Source organism: Bos indicus x Bos taurus, chromosome 18 (genome assembly GCF_003369695.1).
Source record: "Bos indicus x Bos taurus breed Angus x Brahman F1 hybrid chromosome 18, Bos_hybrid_MaternalHap_v2.0, whole genome shotgun sequence".
In the NCBI taxonomy this organism is placed as follows: Eukaryota; Metazoa; Chordata; class Mammalia; order Artiodactyla; family Bovidae; genus Bos; species Bos indicus x Bos taurus.
In genome coordinates, this window is record NC_040093.1 from 55101638 (window position 1) to 55127240 (window position 25603).

At 53.8% G+C, this 25603-nt stretch overlaps 2 protein-coding genes across 11 annotated transcripts in view; one reads left to right on the plus strand and one right to left on the minus strand.

The window, feature by feature from the left end:
- Positions 1 to 21517, plus strand: part of MEAK7 (MTOR associated protein, eak-7 homolog) — a 71875-nt gene extending 50358 nt beyond the window's left edge. For 3 of the 8 annotated variants that reach the window (XM_027513907.1, XM_027513901.1, XM_027513905.1), the window contains 10 exons: positions 1331 to 1561; positions 1914 to 2058; positions 5606 to 6034; positions 8861 to 8979; positions 10458 to 10637; positions 11121 to 16631; positions 17338 to 18982; positions 19382 to 19631; positions 19970 to 20445; positions 20642 to 21517. In XM_027513907.1, the coding sequence (XP_027369708.1) occupies positions 1331 to 1561; positions 1914 to 2058; positions 5606 to 6034; positions 8861 to 8979; positions 10458 to 10637; positions 11121 to 11234 (1218 nt within the window). In that variant the 3' untranslated portion in view covers positions 11235 to 16631; positions 17338 to 18982; positions 19382 to 19631; positions 19970 to 20445; positions 20642 to 21517. Of the gene's footprint in view, positions 1 to 1330; positions 1562 to 1913; positions 2059 to 5605; positions 6035 to 8860; positions 10638 to 11120; positions 16632 to 17337; positions 18983 to 19381; positions 19632 to 19969; positions 20446 to 20641 lie in introns of those variants that run through there. The other 5 variants (XM_027513904.1, XM_027513902.1, XM_027513903.1 and 2 more) reach the window with 5 other exon arrangements.
- The window catches only part of ATP2C2 (ATPase secretory pathway Ca2+ transporting 2), a 77137-nt gene continuing 68918 nt past the window's right edge, over positions 17385 to 25603 (minus strand). For all 3 annotated transcript variants that reach the window (XM_027513899.1, XM_027513897.1, XM_027513898.1), the window contains exons 21-27: positions 24804 to 24970; positions 24317 to 24385; positions 24126 to 24242; positions 22860 to 23007; positions 19583 to 19681; positions 19353 to 19494; positions 17385 to 17767 (exon numbers count right to left, since the gene is read on the minus strand). In XM_027513899.1, coding sequence (XP_027369700.1) covers positions 17649 to 17767; positions 19353 to 19494; positions 19583 to 19681; positions 22860 to 23007; positions 24126 to 24242; positions 24317 to 24385; positions 24804 to 24970 — 861 coding nt within the window. In that variant the 3' untranslated portion in view covers positions 17385 to 17648. The remainder of the gene's footprint in view (positions 17768 to 19352; positions 19495 to 19582; positions 19682 to 22859; positions 23008 to 24125; positions 24243 to 24316; positions 24386 to 24803; positions 24971 to 25603) is intronic.

Consider the following 25603-nt stretch of genomic DNA (forward strand, 5'->3'; position numbering starts at 1 on the left):
TGGTCGGTGTGGCAGCTGCTCCACTCTGCCTTCATCTCACACTGTGCAGGGACTTTTCCCACTTGAGGTTGACCAGAGGTTGCTGACTGCTTCCCGTCTCTTGCACCACCATCCCCTGATTTCTCCTTGCAGTGGGTGAGGGGCTGCCCAAGCTGTATTTGTGGGTCTGATAACTGCCAAGTCTCAAGTCCACCTTGGCCTTCCGGATTTGTTAAGTGTTTGACGTCCTAGGAATTTTGTTGTTTCCCCAACAAAATAATGAAGTTTCAGGGTCAGGGTGCACCTGACGAGGAGTGACTGCCCACTTCCCCATCTTTTTGCTCCGCTCCATGGGGCTCTTAACCGCATGTGTTCGGGTGCTCAGGGTGCGGCAACATCACAGACATCTTTGGGCCATCTGGTGACTTTACAATCTTGTGTGAGTTTGAGGTGAACAACAAAGTGAGTCAGTTATACAAATATGTGCACCCATTCCCTTTTAGATTCTTTTCCCATATAAGTCATTACAGAGGACTGGGTAGAATTCCCTGTGCTATACAGCAGCTCCTTGTTAGTTACCTATTTTATATATGTGTGTGTGTGTGTTAGTTGCTCAGTCGTGTCTGACTCATTGCGACCCCATGGACTGTAGCCCACCAGGCTCCTCTGTCCATGGAATTCTCCAGGCAAGAATACTGGAGTGGGTAGCCCTTCCCCTCTCCAGGGGATCTTCCCAACCCAGGGATAGAACACAGGTCTCCTGCATTGCAGGTGGATTCTCTACCGTCTGAGCCACCAGGGAAACCCTATTTTATATATAGTAGAGTTTATATGTCAGTCCCAATCTCCCAGTTTATCCCTCCCCCACTTTCCAATGCATATTGAGCACAAAGAACTTGGAGAGATAGTTAATATATCTGGAAGTCCCTAATCTAGAGGAGACCAATGTAGCACTACACAGGCCGTATGTTCCATGTGGAAATAAATTCAGATATGCAAATGAAAGCTGCTGGAACTAGAATGGAGAAGATGTTAGCAGAGTGAAAAGCAGCCAGTGGCCGGAGGCAGGAAGGACATGGCCAGTCTGGGGAGACTGGGAAGTCTGGAGGGCAGGATGGGAACAGATGACAGAAGAGTTAGATGGCCAAGATGAGCCACGGGCCGGGACACGTTAGGTATGTGGGTCCTGGGGTGGTAGGACACCCTTAGTGGGCAGAGATGGTGCACCAGGGGTCTGGGAAGGTTCTCTGCTGTTGGCAGCAGTCGGTCTTGGTCCCTTAGCTGTTTTCCCGTCATCCTACTGTGTCTGACTTGCACTCTGTCTGGGCTTTTCACCCGCTTGTCCCCACAGGACCATGTGGGGGACGCTCTTCCCCCAGAGATGGTCACCAGACTGTTCGAGGGCATGCGGAGGGTGGATGGCAGCGGGAAGGTGAAGGGGCCCAGCGAGCGCGTCTCCCAGGAGCAGTTCACAGCATCCATGTCCCACCTGTTGAAAGGAACTGCCGAGGAGAAGAGTCTCGTGATCCTGAACATGATTTCTGCCTCAGGAGGTCCCGTGAAAGCGAGAGATGTCCACAAGGTGAGGGGCCACCAGGCACTTCGCAGCCGCCCCAGGCAGTGCTGGGGTCCTTTGGTGGGGGGCTCAGGATGATGCAGCAGCTGGCGGAGGCCTTGTGCAGAAGTCCCCCCTGGGGGGCCCTGGACCACGTAACCGGTTGAGGTCAGAACTCCCGGACAAAGAGGCGTCAGCCAACTAGACCAGCCGAGGGCATCATTGGAAAACTGAATAACTACCAAGTCACGTGGTTCTTCCCACCCTGGGGTCCGCCACGTTGGCCTCAGTGAGACAAGACGCCCTTCTCTGTGTTGATCTGATGTAGGTCCGAGGTACAAGGGTGGTGCGATTAACGGTGAAATTGTCATCTTCCAAGTTTACAGAGGACTTGGTTGGCTCTGTGGTGCACGTGCTAAGCTACAGACGGCAGCTGCGAGGCTGGAGTCAGAAGCCACCCCCAGGCTCCCCATCCAGGGTGCAGGTGCTGGCTGCCCAGCTGTGCTCCGAGATGAGGCTTCAAGGCAAGTGCCCCGCCCTAGTCCCTAGACCTTGGCGTCGGAGCGTGGTTCCACGCCATCTTGTATTCAAGTTTAAAGTCAGCAAGTGTGCGTCTTCCAAACTCGAAGGACCGTTGCGATTCTCTCTTCCTTGGCATACAGTTGTTTATAGTATTTCCTCATAATCCTAATTTCTGCCAGGTCCGTAGTGACGTCTCCACCTCCATTTCTGATGTTAGTCATCTGAGCCTTCTCTTTTTTTTCTGGGTCAGTCTAGCTAAAGGTGTGTTCACTTCTTGCTATGTTCAAAGAGGCAGCTTTTGGTTTTGTGGACTTTCTCTGTTGTCTAACCTCTATTTCATTTATCTTCAAGTCTTTTATTTCCTTTCTTCTGCTGCTTTTAGATTCCTTTAGATTTAGTTTTGTTTTTCCTTTTTTTTTTTAATTGAAGTATCGTGGATTGTGTTATGTTGTGTTGATTTCTGCTGTACAGCAAAGTGACTCATTTAGATTAAATATATTCTTTTCCATTATAATTTGTAACAGGATATTGAATATAGTTCCCTGCGCTCTACAGTGGGACATTGTTGTTTATTCCGTGCTGTATATGATAGTTTGCATCTGCTAATCCTGACCTCGGGCTTCCCAGATGGCGCAGTAATGAAGAGCCCACCTGCCAATGCAGGAGACACAAGAGACGCGGCTTGATCCCTGGGTCAGGAAGATCCCCTGGAACTGGAAATGGCAACCTGCTCCAGTACTCTTGCCTGGGAAATCCCATGGACAGAGGAGCCTGGTGGGCTATAGTCCATGGGGTTGCAAAGAGTCGAACATGACCAAGCGTGCATGCAGCATACACGCGCAGCCCCAACCCCCCATTCCGTCCTCCCCATCGGCAGCCACACATCTGTTTGCTGTGTGTGTGCGTCTGTTTTTGTTTCACAGATGTATTGGCCTGTGTCGTTTTTCAGATTCCACCTATAAGTAATATCATTCTTTGTCTTTCTCTTTCTGACTTCCTTCACTCAGTATGATCATCTCTGGGTCCATCCATGTTACTGCAAATGGCCTTACTTTGTTCTTTTTTATTGCTGAGCAATATTCTGTCGTATGTATGCACCACATCTTCTTTATCCACTCCTCTGCCAGTGGGCACTCAGGTTGTCTCCGTGTCTTGGCTGTTGTGCTGCTATGAGCCTTGGGGTGCATGGATCTTTTTGAATTATAGTTTTGTCTGGGTGTGTGCCCAGGCGTGGGATTACTGGATTATGTGGTAGCTCTGTTTTTAGTTTTCTGAGGAACCTCCATACTGTTCTCTACAGTGGCTGTACCAGTTTACGTTCTCACCAACAGAGTAGGAGGGTTCCCTTTTCTCCACACCCTCTCCAGCATTTATATTTTGTAGATTTTTTGGACAACGGCCTGTAGATGTATTCTTTTCTCACTTACTTGATTTGGCTGCACTGGGTCTCATTGCAGCGTGCAGGCTTTTATATTTTGTAGATTTTTTGGACGACGGCCTGTAGATGTATTCTTTTCTCACTTACTTGATTTGGCTGCACTGGGTATCATTGCAGCGTGCAGGCTTTCTCTGATTTTGAGTGGGGCCGCTCTCTCGTTGTGGCGCGTGGGCTTCTCATTGTGCGGCGTCTCTTGTTGCAGAGTGTGGGCTCCAGGCACACGGACTTCAGTAGTTGTGGCACGTGAGCTCAGTAGCCGTGTCACGTGGGCCCTAGAGCACATGGGCTCAGTGCTTGTGGTACATGGGCTTGGTTGCTTTGGGTCATGTAGGATCTTCCCAGACTAGGGATCAAACCCATGTCCACTGCCTTGGCAGGCGGATTCCTAACCACTGGACCACCAGGGAAGTCTTGTAGGTGTGTTCTTGATGTCTTTGTGGGAAGAGGTGAGTTCTATGTCTTGTTACTCTGGCATCTTGATTCCGATGTCTAGTTTGGTTTTCTTCGTCCAGTTTCTCAAGGTAGGAGGTTAGGTTATTGGTTTGAGGTCTCTCTTCTTTTTCATATAGGCATTTATGGCCGTGCGTCTCCCTCTAAGCTCTGCTTTAGCTGAATCTCATCAGTTTTCTATGTTGTGTTCTTGTTTTCATCCAGCTCAGTGTTTTCTGACTTCCTTCATGATTTATTCTCTGGCCTATTGGTTGTTTAGAGGTATACTCTTTAATTTCTATATATTTGTGAATTTCCCAAATTGCCTTCTGAGTTGTAATTTTATTATGTGTGATTGAAGAACATACATTACATGACTTCAGTTCTTCTCAGTTTATCAAGGCATGCTTTATGGCCTAACATATGGTCTGTTCTGAAGAATATTCCAGACCTGCTGGAGAAGAATGTGTTCTGCTATTGTTGGCGGAGAAACAGTATATATTTCAATCTACTTGGAATTTTAAAATATCTTGAGGTGAATCTTGTAGCTTTGTTGACGTATAAAACAAAGTTGACTTATTTTATAAAAGCGTTACTGATTTATTATAAAGCTGGATTTCTAAACACAGTGTGAAAAATTAAACAAGATATTTGGAACTTGGAAAGAATAATAACACAATCTACTGTGAATATATGAGGCCGTCATATATGGATGAATTCCCAATAGTTTGTCTTCTGGTGCCACTGCCATGCCACCTCTGTTCTTAGTAGGTAAGAGACGGAAATCAGAAGCATAGGTGTTGGTTAGAACAATGAAGCATAATTTGTAGTTAATGAAACCCGTTCTCCCCAGATAAATTGAGGGGTGCCCAGGAAGTTACTAACCACTACCCTGATGTAAGGCTTCCCTGGTGGCTCAGTCAGTAAAGAATCCGCCTGCCAATGAAGGTGACCAGGGTCCGATTCCTGGGTCAGGAAGATTCCCTGGAGAAGGGAATGGCAACCCACTCCAGTATTCTTGCCTGGGAAATCCCATGGACAGAGGAGCCTGGTGGGCTACAGTCCAAAGGGTCGCAAAGAGTCAGGCATGGCTTAGCGACTACCCCACCACCACCCTGACATAGCTGGAGGACAGTGGACGTCTGAATCCTTCCCAAATGGCTTTGTTAAACTAGTGGCTTTGGTGTAGCCAGCCCTCTCAGGGACGGGTGTGGGGAGTTTCAGGGCCCCAGGGGGAGGGTGTAACTGTCTTCTGGGCCTCTGAAATGCAGCTGGGAATGCAGAGAAAAGATAAGAGCATTGATGTTGAGTTGTTTAGATGAGCACCGTCCAACAGGGGTAGGATGTGAACTGCAAAGCAAACCACATGTGAAATTTTAAATATTCTAGTAACCACGTGAAAATAGCAAAAAGAAACAAGTGAGATTGATTTTAAGAAAATTTCCAAAATATACCTTAACCTTGGCAATGTTAAAAAAAAAACCAAACAACGAGTTATTTTACACTTTTTTTTGTTTCACACCAAGTCTTTGAAACGGGCGTGCATTTTACACTCACCACGCATCTCCATGCCCACGAACCGCAGGCGTGGCTCCCCTGTTGGACAGAGCAGGTTCAGGAAAGCAGACGGGAGGCGATGTCATGGCCCCCCCACCCCCCAGCACTGTTTTCTCCTCCACTAGGTGGCGGGAAGCTTCTGGGGCCTCAGTGGTTGGACCGCGACTGTGACCAGGCCGTGCTCGAGGACTGGGTGTTCCGGGCTCACCACGTGGCCACGTTTCTGAGCCTGGTCATCCACCAGGGCTTCCTCCTCCTGCGCTCGTCCCTCAAGCTGGCCACCCTGGTCCCCGAGCGCCAGGTGGACCCGCAGCGGGAGTTCGCCAGCGTCCTGGACGTCCTGTCCGTCATCTACGTCAACTCGCACCTGCCCCAGGAGCGGCGGCTCAGCTGGCGCCTGCTCTTCGCGACCGAGCTCCACGGGAACAGCTTTGCGCAGCTCTGCGGGCGCATCGCACACGGGGGGCCCTGCCTGGTGCTGCTCGAGGACAGCGACGGCCACGTGTTCGGAGGCTTCGCCTCCTGCTCCTGGGAAGTCAAGCCTCAGTTTCAAGGTGAGACTGGGCTGCCTGAGCCCCACGTTGGTAGCGCAGTGCTCCTGGCAAGTTCTGGTCCGTCGGCCACCACGTGGAGACCTCTGAGCCCGCCAGAGCGCATGCGCTGTTTCTTCCATCTCCTCTCCCAAGCGTTTTTTTCTAGACGTGTTTGGGAGGATGGGGAAGCACGGTGTTTATGGAGGTTTAACTTAACGGATTTCTATATAGACTCTGGCTGCTGTGTCAGGTCGGAGAAAGCAATGGCACCCCACTCCAGTACTCTTGCCTGGAAAATCCCATGGAAGGAGGAACCTGGTGGGCTGCAGTCCATGGGGTTGCTAGAGTCGGACACGACTGAGCGACTTCACTTTCACTTCTCACTTTCATGCATTGGAGAAGGAAATGGCAACCCACTCCAGTGTTCTTGCCTGGAGAATCCCCGCCACTCCAGTGTTCTTGCCTGGAGAATCCCAGGGACGGGGGAGCCTGGTGGGCTACCGTCTATGGGGTCGCACAGAGTCAGACACGACTGACTGAAGCGACTTAGCAGCACCAGCAGCAGCAGCTGGGTCAGGTAAGCCGGACAGGTGTCCTCACCCCTGGATTTCAGGTGAGGAAACAGCAGCTCAGCATCATTAAATGGTGCAGTGCTGTCCAGCAGGGGTGTGTTAGGGTTTTCCTTTTTTTTTTTTTACTGGGGAGCCGGCCATATCAGCACCCTCTGCCGACACCCACCCATGCCCCAGACTTGCAGGAGGACCATAGGAGCCCAACTCTGGCTCTGCTGTCTGTACACACGGTTTAGGACAGAGAGCTGCTTGCCCACCTTGTCACAGCATCACACGGAGGGGTCCCTGGGGGTGAATAGCTGGGTCTCTGTGATTGGAAGCTCTGCTCGAGGACGTGGAAGAACAGCCCCGAGAGTCATTACTATCTAGACGAAACTTGCACGTCTTCCAGCTCCTCTCGTATTAACCCAAAGGTCAGCTCTGCTGTGTCTCCAGCTTTCATTTACGAGAGCAGCATTCATTCGTCTGCTTGAAGAATTGTGGGAAAAAGCAGTTACCAGGTTTTCAGACGTGAGCTCTTTCTGTCGTGAAGCGTGAGGCCAGGATTCCAGCAGGGGGCAGCCCAGCCTCGCAAATGCCTTTCACGACTTGGGCCTTTCTCATCTGTTGGTCCCCCAGTCACCTCAAGTATTTGTGCCTTGAAGAGACACCCACAGGGTCACTCTGTTTCCGCTTCTGCTGGCCGAGGGGCAGCCAAAGGCCTGCAGCGCTGGGCGGAGTCCGGCTCCATCCTGGGCGGGGTGCTTTACCCTTTCTGCTGGGGTTCCCAGAACCATGGGGAGGGCAGCCTGTAAACCGTAGGGTGATGGGGGTGGTGTGGTGGTGGGAGTCGGGCGAGGAGGCCCCTGTGGGACTGCCGCCTTTGCAGGTCCTGTGACTCCTCGGTGCTTGCCCTGCACCCTGGAGTGGAGTGTCGTCTTCCCCAGGTGGCCCTTCCCTCTGGGTGTGGATCCCAGAATGGACTAGCATGTGGTCCTTGCTCTGTGGCCCCGGCACCTTACTTAGCACCAGGAGCCAGTGAACACTGGCTGAAAGGCAGCCTTGGGACCAGCAGGGGAAGTGATGGTCCCGGGGCTGCGGGTGGGACCAGGCCGTTACTTGAGGCGAGACCCATCCTTCTGGGGCACATGGACTCAAGCCTGAGTCTTTAGCCTGGAGGGCAGCCCTGTGTCTCCCGGTCCCGATGGCCTCCCCAGGCTCACCTCACTTCCTCCCCTACTCCAGCGCCCACAAACCTTGCTCTACAGCTGGGGGGTCCCGCTGTTCCCTCATGCCTGCCATGCGGGGGTCCCTCCTCCACGGAGGGGCCCTCACCCGGCCGTCTCCATCTCAGGCCGTCCTTCCTGGTTTCAGAGGAGCTGAGTCCCTGTGGAGGCCCCTGGGGTCCATCTGGAGGGGAGGCTTGAGCATCACGGGTCCTGACTCTGCCTGTGCAGGCCCGCCTGCCACCCAGGGCCGTCCTCCTAAGGCCTGGGGCTCAATGCCTGCCTCGTGTCCGCCCTCCGCATTCGGGCTCCCTGCTTGCTTCCTGGAGCTTCCTTCCCCAGTGCCTGAGCTGGGTCCTTTGTGAGGTGCCCTCACACTGTCACCGGGGTGGGGCAGTGCTTCTGGCGAAGATCCCACGGCTGTGGGGCACATCCCTGGTTCCCACCTAGCTGGGAGCTCCCCGGGGTGGGGGTGTGTGCCCTCCGTCACCACCCCGCAGTGAGTGCATGGGGGTGGGAAAGGAGTCTGAGGTGGAGAGCTCCACGTTTCTGGAGCTCTGATTGCACCTCGCTGAGTGCAGCATGTCCACGCCTGTGCCCAGGTGAAAGTGGAGGGTCACCTCTCCCTGGGTGCGTCCCCCTCCCCAGCCAGCTGCATCTGCAGGCATCCTCTGTTCTCTGAATGGCACGCTTGAGGCTGTGCGGGTGTCCAGTCGGGGCCCGCAGTGACCGCCTGCCCTTTGTGGCCACGCGGAGACAAGGCTGCTCTTTCTGACTCGGAGGCAGGGCGGTGTCACCAGCAGGCAGACACCACATTCCTTTCTGGAGGTCACCCTCGCCTCCCAGCCGCAGCTCATCCTATGGGCCCCGGGCAGCCGTGGGTCTGGGATCCGCCTGCTGGTCTGAGGGCTCTGCCCCTACATGTGGGACCTCCCCAACCCCTGCACACCGAGGACCCCGATAAGCTCCTCCAGCTCGGCCCTCTGAGCGGGCCTGTTTGCGTTTCCTGCTCTTCCCCGTGCCCGGCTGCGGTGGGTGATCCGGCTTCTTTGTGCTCTGCTCACTTTCAGGGGACGACAGGTGCTTCCTGTTCTCCGTCTCCCCCCGCATGGCCGTGTACACCTGCACGGGCTACAACGACCACTACATGTACCTGAATCAAGGGCAGCAGACCATCCCCAACGGCCTGGTGAGGATGGGGGCGGGGGGCGGGGCGCGGCCCCCGCGGTGCCGTCCACCCCTGGGCGACAGCCCCGCCCCGACGTGCCCCGGGGCACGCGCCTACTCATCGGGCAGCGTGTGGTGTCCAGTCCATCCTGCCCGGATCTCGGGGTGGTGACGCCGGGAGCGACAGCCAGGACCAACCTCTCCCTTGGAAAAAAACAGGGCCTCTGTTGGGGTGTTTCTGCGCTTTGTGTGCGAACGACAGGTTCCGCCAGTTTCCTGGTCATCAGGTGGTTGGTCTGTGGCCTTTGTGGCTGGAGACGCCGCCCTGGAACTCGTGCCGGGGGCGGGGCTAGGCTCTCTGGACCCATCAAGCTGGACTCAGCCGCAGGAAGAAGTGGGCAGGGCTGAAGCCCACAGGTGACGGTGGGGGATGTGGGGACAGGGCTGGGCAAGGAGCTGGGATGGGCACCCGCACAGATGCTTATCTTGGGTGCAAGAGGTGTCTCCCGGCAGCCCCAGCCTCCTTCTCTTCCCTGCTGCTTAGTGAAAAGCATCTCTTTGGGAAATTTCCAGTCCTGACTTTGCAGCACTGAGGGGCGGGGAAGGTGGGTCCACCTCATCGGTGTGGAACGGGCCCCGAGCTCCTCCCCGGTTCTTTCTGGGGCTCCCTCGGGCCCCCCGATGGCCCAAGACGCCTTCTGAAAGGGCACTTTAGTGTCGACAGGGGCGAGGGTCTTGGCCTCAGGGGGTCAGTAGTCGGCTGGCGGGGAGAGGCGGCCCCTGAGTGCGGCTGGAGACTGCCCTGGTCCCTTGCTCAGTGTTAACTCCGTGCCCGAGGGCCCCGGGGTAGAGGCGGGGGTGGAGGTGGCACCCAGAGAAGGGGACCAGAGAGGTTGAACAGCGGTTCTGTTCCCACCAGTCTCTCGCCTAGAGCCGGATAGCGTCCTCCTTTGCCCCTGCATGCCTGCTCCAGCACAGGGGCCTGGGGCCTGGGGCCTGGCCACGGGTTTCCCAGCCGCGAGCGCTGGGTGGAGCTCTCCCCTCGTGTTATGGACTGCAGCCTCTGGGTCTGGTCGTCTGCATTCTTTTGTCCTCTGTTGCCCCTTGCATTTCCTTTTAAGATATTTTATTTGTTTGGCTGCGCTGGGTCTTCGGTTGTGGGGGCGAACTGAGCTGTGGGGTGTGGGATCTAGCTCCCTGACCAGGGATGGAACCCAGCCCCAGCCCCGCACTGAGAGTGCAGACTCTTAGCCTCTGGACCACCAGGGAGGTCCTGACTTGTGTTTCCTGCCAGTGCAGCCCCGTGAGAAAGAGCCGCTGGGTGGGACTCAGGACACCTGGATGAGTGTTCTAAGCACCTGCAGTGGGATCCTTCAGTTGTACCAATACCTATTATTTCACAGTTTAAAAAAAAAAGAAGAAAGTTGCATTCGCTTCCGCATGCCCTTGTGGCCTGAGGGCTGGGGTGGGCCTCGGGGTCTGATGCGCCTCCCCCCTCAGGGCATGGGAGGACAGCACGGTTACTTTGGGCTGTGGATCGACGTCGATTTCGGGAAAGGACACAGCAAGGCCAAGCCCACGTGCACCACGTACGGCAGCCCTCAGCTGTCGGCCCAGGAGGACTTCCAGTTCCAGAAGATGGAGGTGTGGGCGGTGGGAGAGGCCCCAAAGGCAGAGTCGGTAAGTCTGGGGCGCTTCTCCCCTCTCTCGGTTTGATCCCTTGCACACCTTTCACACCCCACCTGGAGATGGTTTTTCCCAGACTTGTTTCCAGCAGCCATCGCTGGCCAGAGGAATGCCTGTGGGTGCACAGCTGGGCGGAGAGTCCTTTTGGGATCCGTGGGGGGTCTTCTAAAAGAACCACCCCAGGGAGGTGGGGTCCCAGATGGATGGGGGCTCCTTTGCAAGCTGAGGAGGGTCTGGGGTCCCTTCCGAGTCCAAGGTTTAACAATGAGTTGTTGGCCTCCTTGCACCGCGTCACCTCCCAGCGATGGCCTCCCAGGGTTGGGGGGACACAGTGGGGGCGGGGCCATAGCCCCTGCCTCCTGCATTTCCCTTGTGGCATCAATAGGGCCCCGCATCTGCTCTGAGAAACATGCCAGCGGTGGGACGTCACCGGCTGGTTCTGGTCGCTGAACACACCCCTCCTTCCTTCTTCCCAAGGTCAGGAAAACCAGGAGCATTCTGGACATCGACCCTGAGGCTCGGGCCCTGCTGGAAGCCAGTGGGCGGGGCCGCCACAGCGAAGGGCTCCGGGAGGTCCCCGATGAGCCGTGATGACGTGATGACGGCTGGCGCGGGCCACCCTGGAGCCGGAACGCAGCCTGCCGACCCTCCCGTGTCCCGTGGAGGCCTGACTTTGGTCCAGAGTGTGTGGGTCACGTCCCAGCGGTCCCGGCGGTGCCCAGTCCGCACAGAGTATAGTTCCTCTGTTGCCATATGTCCGTCGGTGGGGGTGTCTCCCCCTGGAATCCTGAGCATACAGCTAGCAACCTGATCCTTAGACTTGGCTCGTCCCTAGGGATGAAATCCAAAGAGGACGCTGAGATGTTGAGACTGGCTGGAACTGCCATCTTTGGGGACTGGAGTTCTTGCAGTGGTGAAGGGGGAAGTTTCCACTCGCTGGGGTTCACTGGGCCTCTGCTCAGGCCCCCCAGTTAAGAGCCTTGAGGCTCTGTTTCTTCTTGTCAAGGGCAGAGGTGCTCAGCTGGGAATTCCTGTGCTTTGGGGAGTAGCTTCCTCTGATACGGAATTTCTATATTTCTAAAAAAAAAAAAGTGTTAGCAGAGTACTAATGGGGGAAATAGCAGGAGATTTTGAAGGTGACGGTGACCTGGGTCTTCAGTAAGGTTGGATGTCGGCCTTTCTCAGCTGTTTTAGGTGGGCCTGTGCTCGGAGCGCATGGGAAACCAGGAGGTGAGCAGAGCAGCAGAGTGGCGGTCCTGCTTCTGATGTAAATGTGGGCACACTCAGGCCGAGAGTCATGCTGATACACGTGTGGCCTGTCGCAGGAGCTGGGGGCGAGCAACTTGACAGGACCGGCCTGGCTCCTGGCCTTCCAGCATCACCCCATGCTGCCCCCCAGGGGATGGTGTGTACCTCGGCCTTGTGGACTTGCCGTAAACAATGACCTTGCCATGCTAGCGGAGATGTGGGTGGGCTGGGCCCCGTCCAGTCCAGCCCCGTCCCTCGGGGGTGGCTCATTGAACCTGACCCACTGAGACTCGAGCTCAGGGGTGTTGCAGGCTCGGCCCTAAGACACCTGCCTCTGTCTTCCCCTGCTCCATGCTGTCCTGCAGATCTGACAATAAATGCTGCCTTATTCTCGAGTCAGCCCCGATTATAAGCCACAGCGAAGCGAGCTGTGTGCACTTGTGGGCTTTGCGTTTTCTACAGGAGGCTCATGAGACCTGCTGCTGAGCCCCAAGCAGAAGGCCTTGCAAACAGGCCTTCACAAGGAAACGCACGCTCGCGACAGTGACACGCATGCTCCGTCCTGATTGACTTTCCTTATAAAACGGCCAGTTTTAACAGCTTCTCAGGTGCATTCTGTGGCTTCCTGACTGATGGGAAGCAGACACAGGATGTTAGGATCCTCAGATATCCTCACCATAATCTGAAGAATTAGGCCCCGAGTCTTCAGTCTGTTACAGATCTTTTATAAAAATGCAGTGGAATAATACCTCGCTAATATTAAAAGGTCCATTCAATACCATTTACTGTCTGTGGCTGTCAGAGAGGCTGGAGGTGTCCGGGCCTGTATTTTCCTGCTTTGTGCCTCTTCTCACAAGAGTGCAGTTCATGCCCAGGGGCCTGATGGTTTCCCAGGACAGCTCAGCTATAGGACAGGAGCAGGTGCCCGGCCCAGGCGCTTGGTAACCCGGGCGATGTGCCCTTGTGGAGGGCACGTGGGCGTGGGGCAGCCGTGGGACCACGTGAGCTGAGGGCCTGAGCGCACTGACCGGTGACCGGAGGAACCACGCCCCTCCTGGGCCTGGGAAACCCGCAGTGCTAGTTTTAACACATGAGGAATTTGTTCTTTGATACAAGGGGATAAAAGCTCCGGTTCTAAGGGAGGCAGTCTCCCTCCCTTATCAGGAGACAGATCAGGGTCCCTGAAGGTGCCGGAAGGAAGGGCTGAAAAGTGCTCTGTGTTACGTTTTTAACACATGGCTTTTAAACAACTTTTTAAACAACTTTTCAAAGCATGGCTGTTGTTAACTTTTTCCCCACCAGTTATTTTTCGGAAAATTTTTTCTTTCTATTGAAGGAAGGATGCTTTAAATTCTCTGCTGCTGCTAAGTCGCTTCAGGCGTTTCCGACTCTGCGATCCCATAGACGGTAGCCCGCCAGGCTCCGCCGTCCCTGGGATCCTCCAGGCAAGAACACTGGAGTGGGTTGCCGTTTCCTCCTCCAATGCACGAAAGTGAAAAGTGAAAGTGAAGTCGCTCAGTCGTGTCCGACTCTGTGGGACCCCATAGACGGCAGCCCACCAGGCTCCGCCGTCCCAGGGATCCTCCAGGCAAGAACACTGGAGCGGGTTGCCGTTTCCTCCTCCAGGGCTTAAATTCTCTAGTGCTTTACACTTTTCAAAAAGTCTCACACGTGATTTTGTAACCCCAATTTTTCCCCACCCCCTGTATTGCCCCTCCCCACTGGTAACCCCTAGTTTGTTCTCTGTATTTGTGAGCCTGCGGCTTTTTTGTTTGATTCGGTAGTTTGTTTCTTAGATTTCACGTATAAGCGATTCCAGACCGTATCCATCTTTGTCTGACTTCACACTGCCCTCCAGGTCCGTCTGTGTTGCTGCAAATGGCAGAACCTCATGGGTTTTTAAGGGCTGAGTGTATTCCATGACACACACACATCACATCTTCTTTATCCATTCATCTGTTGATGGACCCACTGTACTTTTTGATTAAAAGATTAGCTCATGCATACATGGCAAAAGAGGTCAAAATGCAAAAGAGTGTGACCTGAATGCCAAGTCTAACCCCTGTGCCCCTCTAGCCTTTTCTTCCCTAGAGGTAAAGTGTTACACACCCTGGTCTGTCCCTCACCTTTTTTGGGGTAGAAATGCCTCTGTATCTCCCCCTTTGTTCTCCCCACCTGTGTGACGTCCCGTGAGATGGATGCCCCATTCTTTGTGGCTCTCAACCACCCCCGGCTTGGGAATGGTCTGTCTGTAACTGTTCGCCACTGGAGGGAACATAGTTTATGCTCGTCTTTCTGTGGTTCTGTCTGGAGGATGCACCTTTCAAAGACACGTTACTGGATCAAAAGGTACATGCTTTTTTATCTAGATATTAACAAACAACACACCTCTTTCAAGCTCAGTTTATACTTTTGAGACCTGGAGTGCCCATGGCCGTGTTTTCACCAACTATTAAAATTTAGTTTATGTGTACCTGCTGCTCAAAAACCGTTTTCTTCTACTACTGTTGTGCTTTCTAGTCCTCCTCCTAAATCTTTGCTCCATCCAAAATGTATTTCCTTTTTTAAAATTTTTTATTCTCTTTAACATTTTTTTTTACTTTATATTGAACTATAATTGATTTAGAGTGTTGTTAGTTTTAGACATACAGCAAAGTGATTCAGTTTTATGATAAAAAGATGTAAAAGCTATTTCTGTTACTACCTTTTTTTTTCCCTTTCAAATGCTTGATTCTGTCTGATCTTTGGTAGCACTTTGACTACATCTGAAATATTTGATAGGGGACTTTCCTGGCCGTCCAGTGGTTAAAACTCCATGGTTCCCCTGAAGGAACATAGGTGTGACCCTGGTTGGGGCAGTAAGGTCCACATGCCAGGAGACGCAGCCAGAATGCTACCATCATGATGGTATTTTCACAATGGCACTAAAGGCTGATGCACGTAGGCAGAACCGACACCGGCTGATGCTGCTGCTTCCTCCCGAAGAACAGGAACACCCAGGTTTGCTGTGTACATTTGTCATCGCTGGCTGTGAGTGGGCTCGCCCCCACCCCCGCAAACCGATGACTGAACACTGGGAGGCTCTCAACCTAGTTTTGTACCCAGTTACCTTGCTGCATTCTTTTATCCAGTGGTTCTCGACCTTGAGCCCACGTCAGAATCACCTACAGTCCCCTCTACCTTTTTTTTTTAACAGAATAGTCAAAATATTATTTTTTCTTAAAAAGACATGTTTATGTAGATAGTAAAATGTCTGGAAGGTGTATAAATATATACCAAGATCTTAATGCGTTACTTCTTCACGATGGAATGAAGTGACAGTTGTCTTCTCTGCGTGTGCGCTTAGTCGCTCAGTTGAGCCCAACTCTCGTGTGACTAATTGGACTGTAGCCTGCAAGGCTCCTCTGTCCGTGGAATTCTCCCAGGCAAGAATACTGGAGTGGGTTGCCCTTTCCTTCTCCAGGGGATCTTCCCGACCCAGGGATGAAATTCGAGTCTCCTGCACTGCAGGCGGATCCTTCACCCGCCGAGCCGTCGGGGATATATCTTCTCTATAATAGGAAATATTATATATCTCCAGAAACCATACTGCCTTTCCTCCTGCCCCCACACCCCAACCCTGCTGCCTGGAGAACTGTCCCTCGTTCCTTTGTACCACTTGATAGAATTCTAGGCATACAGTTAGACACAAACACAATCAATTTTATTGTTATCATTTTATCAGTTATAATTTCTAAGTCACCAAGAGTTAAGGTACTGTAATGAAGTGACTTGGCCAGGATCACACAACTAATTAAGGGGTGTGTGTGTGTGTGTGTGTGTGTGTGTGTGTGTGTGTGTGTGTGTTGTGTGTTAGTCGCTCAGTTGTGTCCGACTCTGTGACCCCATGGACTCCTCTGTCCATAGGGTTAATCAGAGTGAAATCTAGGGTTCATACTCCTAGTCTTCTTTCTTTTGAAAAAACTTTCATTTACATTTAAACACTTTTATAATAAAAAGAGGGAATATAATTCACCCCCAGAGTTTAGTAGTTCTGGGTAGGGATCTGAGAGTTGACATCGCTAATAAATTCCCAAGTGATGCTGCCATGGCTGGTGTGGGGAACCGTACATTGAGAACCACTGCTGGTCACTGCTTCTGATTATCCATGAATTCTCTGCAGGCCTGCAGCTATTAGGATCTTTTTTTTTTTTTTTTTTGTCTGAAAAAAATATTTTGCCTTAATTTTCAAAGGATTGTTTTTGCTTTTTTTTTTAAAGATATTTTGACATTTTCCCCCAGCACTGTAAAGCATCTTTCTATTATGTCTTGGCTGTGTGACTTCTCTTTTTTCCCTCCAGCTTTCCTGAGATATAACTGACATACAAGACTGTCCAGTTTAAAGTGCACACTGTGCTGATTGCACCTAGTAGGACGGCATACCTGGAAATAAGGATAATTTCCCTTCCTTTCTGATTTCTAGACCTTTCTTTTTTTCTCTTGGTATTAGAGAATTCTTTCTGAATTTTATTAATAATGATACACCCTTCTCTTTCTTGACTTGAAGTGATGTCAGGTGACCTCAGCCTGCAGCGGCTTGAAGCAGGGTTACGGTTCCCAGCCAGCGATGGAGGTCAGGCTGCGGCAGTGAGAGTGGAAGCCTAGCCCCCACACCAGTGGTCAGGGACAGGGCAGTGCCAACTGCTGCCCAAGCCTCTGGCCTGCCCTGGAGACGTCGGTCTCACCAGCCCCAACAACCAGGTGAGCTAATTAATTACTTAACACAAATGTCCTTCTCTCTTTCTCTGCTCTCCTGTGGTTTGATTTCTCTGGAAAACCCTGAGGGAGGGGGAGGTTACAGCTGTGGCCGCATTGCATGGCAGGTGGAGTTCTGTTTCTGGTTCCCTGTGGTCGGTTCTGCCTGGCCACAGATCTCCCTGCCATCTTTCAGCTGCAGGGGTGGACGTGTGTTGAGAGCAGTCTTGGGGCCTCGCCTGGCGTTCCAGTGGTTGGGACTCCACACTTCCACTGCAGGGGGCATGGGTTCCATCGCTCTGAGGGAACTAAGATCCCGTGTGCCGCACAGTGTGGCCAAAAAAAGAAAACCCACCACCAACAAAACCAGTCTTGGGGCTCAGGCTGTGGGAAGTCCTGGTTCTGGGGGGAGAGGCCATGCCCTGCTCAGCTTCAGAAGCCCAGGCCCTCTTTGCTGAGGCCGCTCAGGCCGTGACCGGCTCTCGCCACGTGCTCCGGGGTCACGAACACGAGGCTGTGAGTTCCCCACTTGGCCACTTATAGGTAAGCGCAGATTAAAGCCAACAGAATGATCATCGGGCCCCTGGCGTCACCCTTAAAGACAGCCAGAGCCTCCATTTTGTGGGTGAGGAGACGGGCAGAGTGACCAGAAGCCCAGACCCTGCCCCTGCTCCTCCGTCCCCACCCCCCACCCCTTGTCCCCTCCTACCAGGGGCTGCGCGGTACCAAGCTATGGCACAAATACAGAGCCAGACGCGGTTCATAAAAATCACCATCATTTAATAAATAGTGCCGGCTCCTCATGGATCGTCCCAGGGCCCGGCAGCACGGAGCGGCGGATGCACACAGGGACCGAGGACTCGGGGCTGGGCCTGCACGCCCCACCGGCTCCCCAGGAACAGCCAGGTGAGCGGACCCGACACTGGCGTGTCCTCAGGCACGTCTCGGAAGGGACGGGGCAGGCGGAGGGCCACAGTCATATGAAAATAGAGATTTAGGGACCTTCCCACGGGTCAGGGTCCACTATGCGTCTTCCTGGGGGGTCTGGGCTTTCTGGGCTCTGCAGCAGAACTTTTCACACAGCTTGAAGAGCTCTGACAAGATGAACACAGACGAGGCCAATCCGGTTAAAAGCAATAAATCTACCAACAGACAAAAAGAGAAAAAGGTCAGAGAGTGCACGGCATACCCTCTGGTCCCTAGCCCCTCGATGCCCAGCACTGGCACAATGCCCGGCGTGGCCACGGAGCTCTGTCCTCTAGTTTTGGGCAGTTGCAGACAGAGGTGAGGGGCCAGGACCCAGGAGCTGAGGGCCAGACTGTCCATGCCCACCGAGGGGGCAGAGATCTCTCCAACCCGGGATGCAGAACACTGCAGAGCCAGCTCCACCAGGACCTACTGGTCTGTGCAGGCGGCTCTGATCTGGGCTTCCCTGGTGGCTCAGCGGTAAAGAATCTGCCTGCAGTGCAGGAGATGTGGGCCGGGAAGATCCCCTGGAAAAGGAAATGGCAACCCACTCCCATATTCCTGCCTGGAAAAATCCCATGGACAGAGGAGCCTGGAGGGCTACAGTCCATGGGTTGCAAAGAGTTGGGCACGACTGAGTGACTAAACAACAGAGCCGGGCAGCAGGCCTGCCAACTTCGGCTGTGAAGAGAGCCCTCCTGGGGCAGACGCCCCAGGCCGTGGCTCCCAGTCCAGCCCCACCCCGACTCATCCAGGTGGCCTGGCCCCCGAGCCTCTGCGTGGCTCCCTGTTGTCGAGGATTCGTGACAGCCGTGGTGCCTGGCACAGACCTCGCACTTCTTTAGACGAGGTAAGCTGATGGAATTCCCAGTGGATGGAAACAGCTGTAAAAACATTGTTTTTTTCTTTTGTCTGCACTCCCAGTGACCCTGCTTTTTAGATTTCGGGGAAGAAAAAGCTGAGAGTCCCCAGGTATTTAGCATCCTTGTCTCCACCACCTCAGACACAACCAATGGTTTTATGGTCCTCAGATCCTGGGCAGGGCCGGCAGTCTCACCAGCCCCCTTGCCCACGGGGGTCTGAGGTCCCCAGTGGAAGGCTGGGCCGGTGGTCACCCCGGAGCCCTCCCCGCACAGGCTCTGCTCACTGCCGCTCCCCAGGCCTCTTCCTCCCTCTCTGTTCCCGCCCGTCAGTGTTTCAGGCATAGGAGGCCCAGTCACCCTGCACAGCTTTCACGGAAAGACGGTGGGGCTGCCAGAAGCCTGGGGAGGACGCAGGGGAGCACGCCTGGGGCTCCGCCCGGGGCAGGTGTGCTTGGGACCTGGAGGGCCGCAGTCTCTACGTGTGGCCTTCTCAGCAGGAACTGCCGGCCGGCACAGTCCGATCTCCAGGTAAGCAGGGTCCCTGTCACACAGGCCCCATTACAGCCCCCAGCAGGCTGACACACTCCTAGGCCCAGGCAGCACGTCAGAGGCTGAGCCAGCATAGACCGTGGTCCATCCGGCTGCCCCGGGGCCTCCTGTCCCGGGATGGGGAGGGGTGTGGCCCGGGTGTTGTGACCCCTCTGCCCTCCCCTGACTCCCAGCAGGGGCTCCAGCCCGAGTCTCGCGCTTTCTCCACGCCTGCGTGGCGTCCCCCCCATCCTGCCCGGTGCTCATGTTCAGGCACGAGCCCAGTCCCCTGGGGACAGGATGGCCCCTCGAGGGGACTTCACGCCCCGGGCAGGCAGTGAGGACAGCCCCCATGAGCCCTCAGACTCACCCAGCGCCCCCAGGCTCTCTGTCTGGAAGACCCTCTGCAGGGGCGGCGTGTAAATGACAGCCAGCTGTCCCAGGATGGAGCCGAGCACAGAGTAGAGGAACGTGCGGTTCCGGAGGAAGCCGATCTCGAAGATCAGCTTGGTCTGTGGGGGAGAAGGGCATAGTCAGCGCACGAGAGCCGCTGGAGCACTGGGGCCGGGAGGCTGCGATCCCGTCCTGCCGGGGGCTCACCTGGGAGCGGCAGGTCAAGGCGTTGAAGAGGTCGAAGAACACGAAGCAGGTGAAGGCCATGGTTGTGGTGCGCGGGGTGCTTGCCCTGTCCTCGGGCATCTGGAACACGAGTGCGCGGGGTGAGGAGGTGTGAGGGAGACGGGGGACCCCGCTCTCGGGACCACTGTGTTAGAACCTGCGCCTGGCTGAGCGCCTGGGCTGGACAAAGGTGGGGCCTCTCCACCTTCCTGAGCTCAGGATGCAGGAAGGAGGCAATCTGCACCTCTTGGGGTGGGATGGGGGCACGCTCGAGAAAAGCTGAGAAGTGGGGGTGATCCAGCGTCCCGGCCAGCCCCTCTCCTGCACCCAGGGTGCCTGCCTCACACGCCTGCCCGATTCTCTACCTAGGTCACTGGCGCTCTCAGCACAGGGGTGCCTGAACCTGCGGGGCCACAGAAAGGTGACCCGTGGAAAGACCCCCCTGCCTACAGAGGAGAAAAGACAGTCTCTTCAGACTGGATGGCTATAGGCAAGAGAGTGAAATCAGAACATTCTCTAACACCACACACAGAGATAAACTCAAAATGGATTAAAGATGTAAATGTAAGACTGGATACTGTAAAAATCCGAGAGGAGAACAGGAAAAACACTTGACATAAACCACAGCAACACTTTCTCTGATGCTCCTCAATGGAAGTAACAACGGAAATAAACACGTGGGGCCTCAGTAAACTTGCTTCAGAGTGCGAAATGTAACACAGCAGGGGCTTTTGTGAGTTTGACATCCCGGAAGGAAGGGCCCGCACCTGGAAGCTTTGGCAGCTGCTGGCCCAGGCCTCCCAGGGCTGGCTGACCCTCAGGCCCAGCAGACCTTGGTCCAAAAGGTAAGTCTGTTGCTTCGTAAAGCCATTTTAGTGTCCTTGACCGACCTCATTCCTGCTGAGATGCAAGAGGCGTCGTTGCCTGGATGAATAGAGGGTTGCTTTCCAGCCCTGAGACCCTGAGTCAAAGAGCTTGAATTTTTTCCCATGTGTTTTTAATTGGAGGGTAATTGCTAAACTGTTGATTTCTGCCGTACAGCGCCGTGAATCGGCCGTGAGTAGGCACATGCCGCCTCCCTCCTGCACCACCATCCTACCCGTCTAGGTCGTCACAGAGCTGAGCTCCCTGAGCTACGCCGCAGCGTCCCACTACATGTCTGTCTGACACCGGTAAAGTGGATGTTTTAGTGCTGCTTCCAAGAGCTGGATTCTCACGGAACATTTCTCTGAGGACTTTTCCAGTTGTCCTGGATATTTCTATGCAATGAGGAGTGTCCAGTTTTCAAGTCTCCACAGCTACTTCTGGGGACTTGGCCCTATCTCTGGGATTTGAATGGGACTCATGGCCCATCTTCCTGTCTTAGAAGCTTACAGTGATCTCTGCTCCCCTTGGGGACTCCTCTCTTGCCTTACAGTTTGCCGCTTAGAGTGGAGGCTCAGCAGGCAGGGTGACGGTGCTGCCAGTTCTTTCTGGACCTCTGGCAAAAGGGAGTGAGTGGGAAGACCACCGCTCCCCACCAAGGCTGGGTGTTCTTGGTGCGTGCTGCCCACAGCCCTCCACTGTGCTCGGAACCCTTTGCCAGTGCACTAATCTCTTTGGAGATAGTACAATGTCTGAATTAATTACTAACATTTAAAATATTTCCTTTCTTAACTCCCCCATTTGCTTTGCTCGCAGCCTAGTATGTTCCTTCATTTGGCAGAATTCTGCAACGTCACCCACCACTGAGATTGCTCGGTCCCTGATGTATTGCTATTGATTTGTTTCTGGCGGTAGCTTCACCTAAAATGTGTGTAACAAGCAGGCATTTTATGATAAAGCTGTTGTGTTGTGCACGCTCTGTGTGGAATGCAGGGAAAGATCCAGATTCCGCGTGACAGTGCCAAAAAATATAAGTAGCCATTGTTCAAATCACAGCAGGGCTATTTCTCTTTCGTGGCCTTTTAGACTTTTGTTGCCCTAAAATTTCATTTTATTGGAAGCCCGCATTTTCCACCTGGTATTTCTTGACAGGATTTTTTTTTTTCTACTTTAGTTTCTAAAATTCTGTATTTCAAGAAAGAAAACAATTTTGCACAGCAAAGGAAGTCATCAGCAGATGAAAAGACAACCCTCAGAATGGGAGAAAATATTTTCAACTGAAGCAACCAATAACAGATCTGTCTCCAAAATATACAAAAAACCCAATAAAAAAATGGATAGAAGAACCAAATAGACATTTTCCCAAAGACAACGTACAGATAGATGGCCAAGAGGCACATGAAAATATGCTCAACATTGCTAATTATTAGAGAAATGTAAATCAAAACTACAATCAGATACTACCTCCCACCAGTCAGAATGCCCATCATCAAGAAGTCTGTACACACCGGAGAAGGTATGGAGGAGGGCAGCCCTCTTACACTGTGGATGGGAATGTAAATTAGTGCAGCCACTATGGAGAACAGTATGGAAGTTCCTTAAAAAACTAAAAATAGAATTACCTGAAGATCCAGCAGTCCCATTCCTGGGCATATATCTGGAGAAAATCACAATTTGAAAAGATACATGTACCCTGATGTTCGTATCAGCAGAGGAATGGATAAAGAAGGTGTGGTGTGTATGTGCATATATGTTATATATAATGGACTATTACTCAGCCATAAAGAATGAAATAATGCCATTGACAGCAACATGGATGGACCTAGAGATGACCATCCTAAGTCGGACAGAGAAAGACAAATATGATGTTGCTGGGTGTGGAATCTAAAAAAAAATTATTCAAATGAACTCATTAACGAAACAGACTTGCAGACTTCAAAAACAAACTTAATGGTTACCAAAGGGGAAATGTGGAGGGATAAATTGGGACTTTGGGATGAATTTATATATAAGGACTTACTGTATACAGCACGGGAACTCTACTCAATATCCTATAATAAACTATAAGGTAAAAAAAAAAATCTGAAAAAGGATGAATGAATGTATGTATGACTGAACCACTCTGCTGTACACCTGAGGCTAACACAACTGATGAATCAGCTGTACTCCAAGATAAAAGTTTTTAAAAAAGGTAAGGTCTCCCAAATAGCCACCTCCTGGGACTAAAACAGGAGTTTCTCTCAGAGCTGAGGTTGTTTCCCAGGGGTAACAGCAAGCCAGAGAGGCACCGGGTCCCCTTCTTTCTCTGCCACCTCCGCCCACACCCCATGGAGCCTGAGCCCCGGGGGCGGGGCCTGACCGCCGTGCCTAACTGAGCCCGCGAGGACGCCCTCACCTCCTTCCAGAAGATGAAGAGGGTCCCGCTGATGATGGTGGTGGCCGAGAGGAGGATCCGCAGGACAAGGGCTCGGCTCAGGATCTGGTCCTTGACGTTCCGCGGCGGCTGCCGGAGTGTGTCCTTGTCCACCGGCTCCACACCCAGGCTGCTCGGGACAAAACCGGACGCTTTGAAATAAACCACTGAAGAGACGTGCAAAGGTCGAATGCACAAGGTCATGGTGAAGTGACGCGCCAGGGTCCACGTCGAAGGCCTGGATGGGCGTGTGCAGCGCCTCCAGGTCGTCTTGATCCTCTGCCCCCTCCCTCATTGCCCAGCTCCCCTCCGTTCCTTCCTGGGTACCCCTCATGGCCTGGACCCCGTGGACAGCCCTGCAGGTCCTCCACCTGCGGGGCCATAGAAAAGCCCGCCCTCGGCCGACCTAAGGATCCTGAACAGCGCCTGGCCACCCCATCACCTGGGCCTGGAGGTGATGGGCCTCCCCATCTGGGGCCTGGCCTCGTCCCAGTTGGCCTGGAGAAATGGGATCTGCCTTCAGCCTGCCTTCAGCCAACTCTGAAATAGGATCAGCCAGCAGGGCGGTGTGGGGACACCAAGGAGGTAGCACGCTGGGGGAGACCCCTCCTAGGCAGATACGCTGGGGTCCATCTGTGCTCGCACCCCGTTCCCAGGAAGAGCATGGAGAAGAGGGAAGCCTCTGGCCATGGGGAGAATGAAGCTGTCACTGGCGATGATTAGATCAGTAATAGTAACACTTCAGTGGCCCCACCTACCCTGTGCTCAGACACAGAGAAGCCCCTCGCATGCTCACGCAGGCCTCCCCACCTCCAGAGCCCATCCTGCCTCCTGTGTCACTCTGCTGGCCTCACATCCCCTTCTCACTCATCCAGCCACTAATTCCCTAAGTGCCTGCTGTGTGCCGAGCACCACTGCAGAGCCGAGGACCCTGCAGGGAACAAAGCCTTCCCCCACAAAGCTGACATCCTACAGAGGAGATGGATTATGATCAGATAAACAATGAAATAGTTTCCCCTCTAGGCAAAAATAAAGCAGGGTAAAGTGGCTGGGAGGGAGGAGGCTGCTGCTAGGGTAATCAGGGAGGACTTCTTGGAGGCAGTGACCAGAATGCAGATAGCCCAGGGAGAGCCTTTGAGGCAGAGAGTTTGCCACCGCCCGGCCAGCCCACCAGATGCCTCCTCCCGTGCTCGGTGTGTACCCCTTGTCGTGTGCCCCCGGCACGTCCCCGCCAGCCCACTGCCTCACCTCTGCGCCGGCGGCCCGTCCATGATGATGTTGATCCACAGGATCTGCATGGCGTTGAGGGGGTTGGGCAGGTTGCACACGGTGGACAGCGTGATGAGGCTCAAGGCCGAGATGCTCCTGCAGGGCACACACACAGCAGGTCACCAGCTGCTCCCAGACCCGGCCACTAGGGGGCGCCGGCCTGGACTTACGTGCTCAGCTGAAAGCGGACAAAGTTCTTGATGTTATGAAAAATCCCCTTGCCTTCCTCCACTGCGTTCCTGCAAGAGAGGAGAAAGCGTTTACTGACAAAGACGGCAGGGTGGGAAGGGTCAGCCAGCTCCGTCGGTTGCTAAAGGAAGCGATGGTCTCCTTGCTGGCATTCTCAGGAATGGTAGAGGAGGGGGATGTCCTCATAGGTGTCACCAGCCCCTGGGGACGGGTCCCCGAGCCACGATCACCCTTCTGTCTGAAGATTGCACACAGATCATTCTCTCATCCAAGCCCTGGGACCCCAGCCCTCACCCAGGACTCCCAAAGTGCCTCCTGCCCCTTGGCGATTCACCCAAGAGAACGGGCCCCTGACCCTGCTTTCTGTAGGGTGGGCCTGGGGACGCCATGTACATCCACCGCAGCAGAGCAGCGGGCCGCCACCCCAGGTGTTTCTGTGACTAAGAAACCACCCGAAGGGGGGCTTACATGATGGCCGAGAACTCGTCGTCCACCAGGATCATGTTGGCGGCCTCCTTGCTGACATCCGTCCCCGTCTGCCCCATGGCGATGCCGATGTCCGCCGACTTCAGGGCGACTGCGTCGTTCACCCCATCCCCGGTCATGGCCACAATCGCCCCTGTCTCCTGCAGAGCCTTCACAAAGAGGAGCCCGGAGAGGAGGGGGCTGCAGCCTGAGCACCTGCCTTCCAGACCCTTCTCTGCCATCGCCCCTCATCTCCCTCCACATCAGGCGAGCCATGACCCTCTCGGCCTCAGCTTTTCCATCTGCAAAGTGGGATCACAGCCCCTCCTTTTCAGGGCTGTGGTGAGCCCTAAACTAAGACCACAGAGGGGACAGTGCCTGTGTCATCTGTCACCATGACAACAAAAACTGGCCACCTGCTTCTACAAGGATGAAGTAACCAGCCACTGCAGCCGCTGACCTTCCACACACCCCAAAAGCAGCTCAGGGTCTAGATGAGGAGTGAGGGAGAAACCCACAGAACAGGCTAGCTATTTTCAGGAGCAGATGTTACAAGCCTCGATTCTTACATCCTTTCATATCCAGAAAAGCACTAAAAAGTCATCAACAGAGACATCAGCTCCTCGTGACTAGCACCAAGCCTCCGCTATAACGTGTGCTGTCAGCACGGCACCAGAGTTGCATGTCTGGTGTCACAGAGTCCCTCCATCTGTCCTCCCCGCTCTGGGGCGGTTCCTCAGCGCTACCCGAGGTGCTATCTCTGGGCTATCATCCTCATTCTGCCTCAAGTAAAACTCACAACT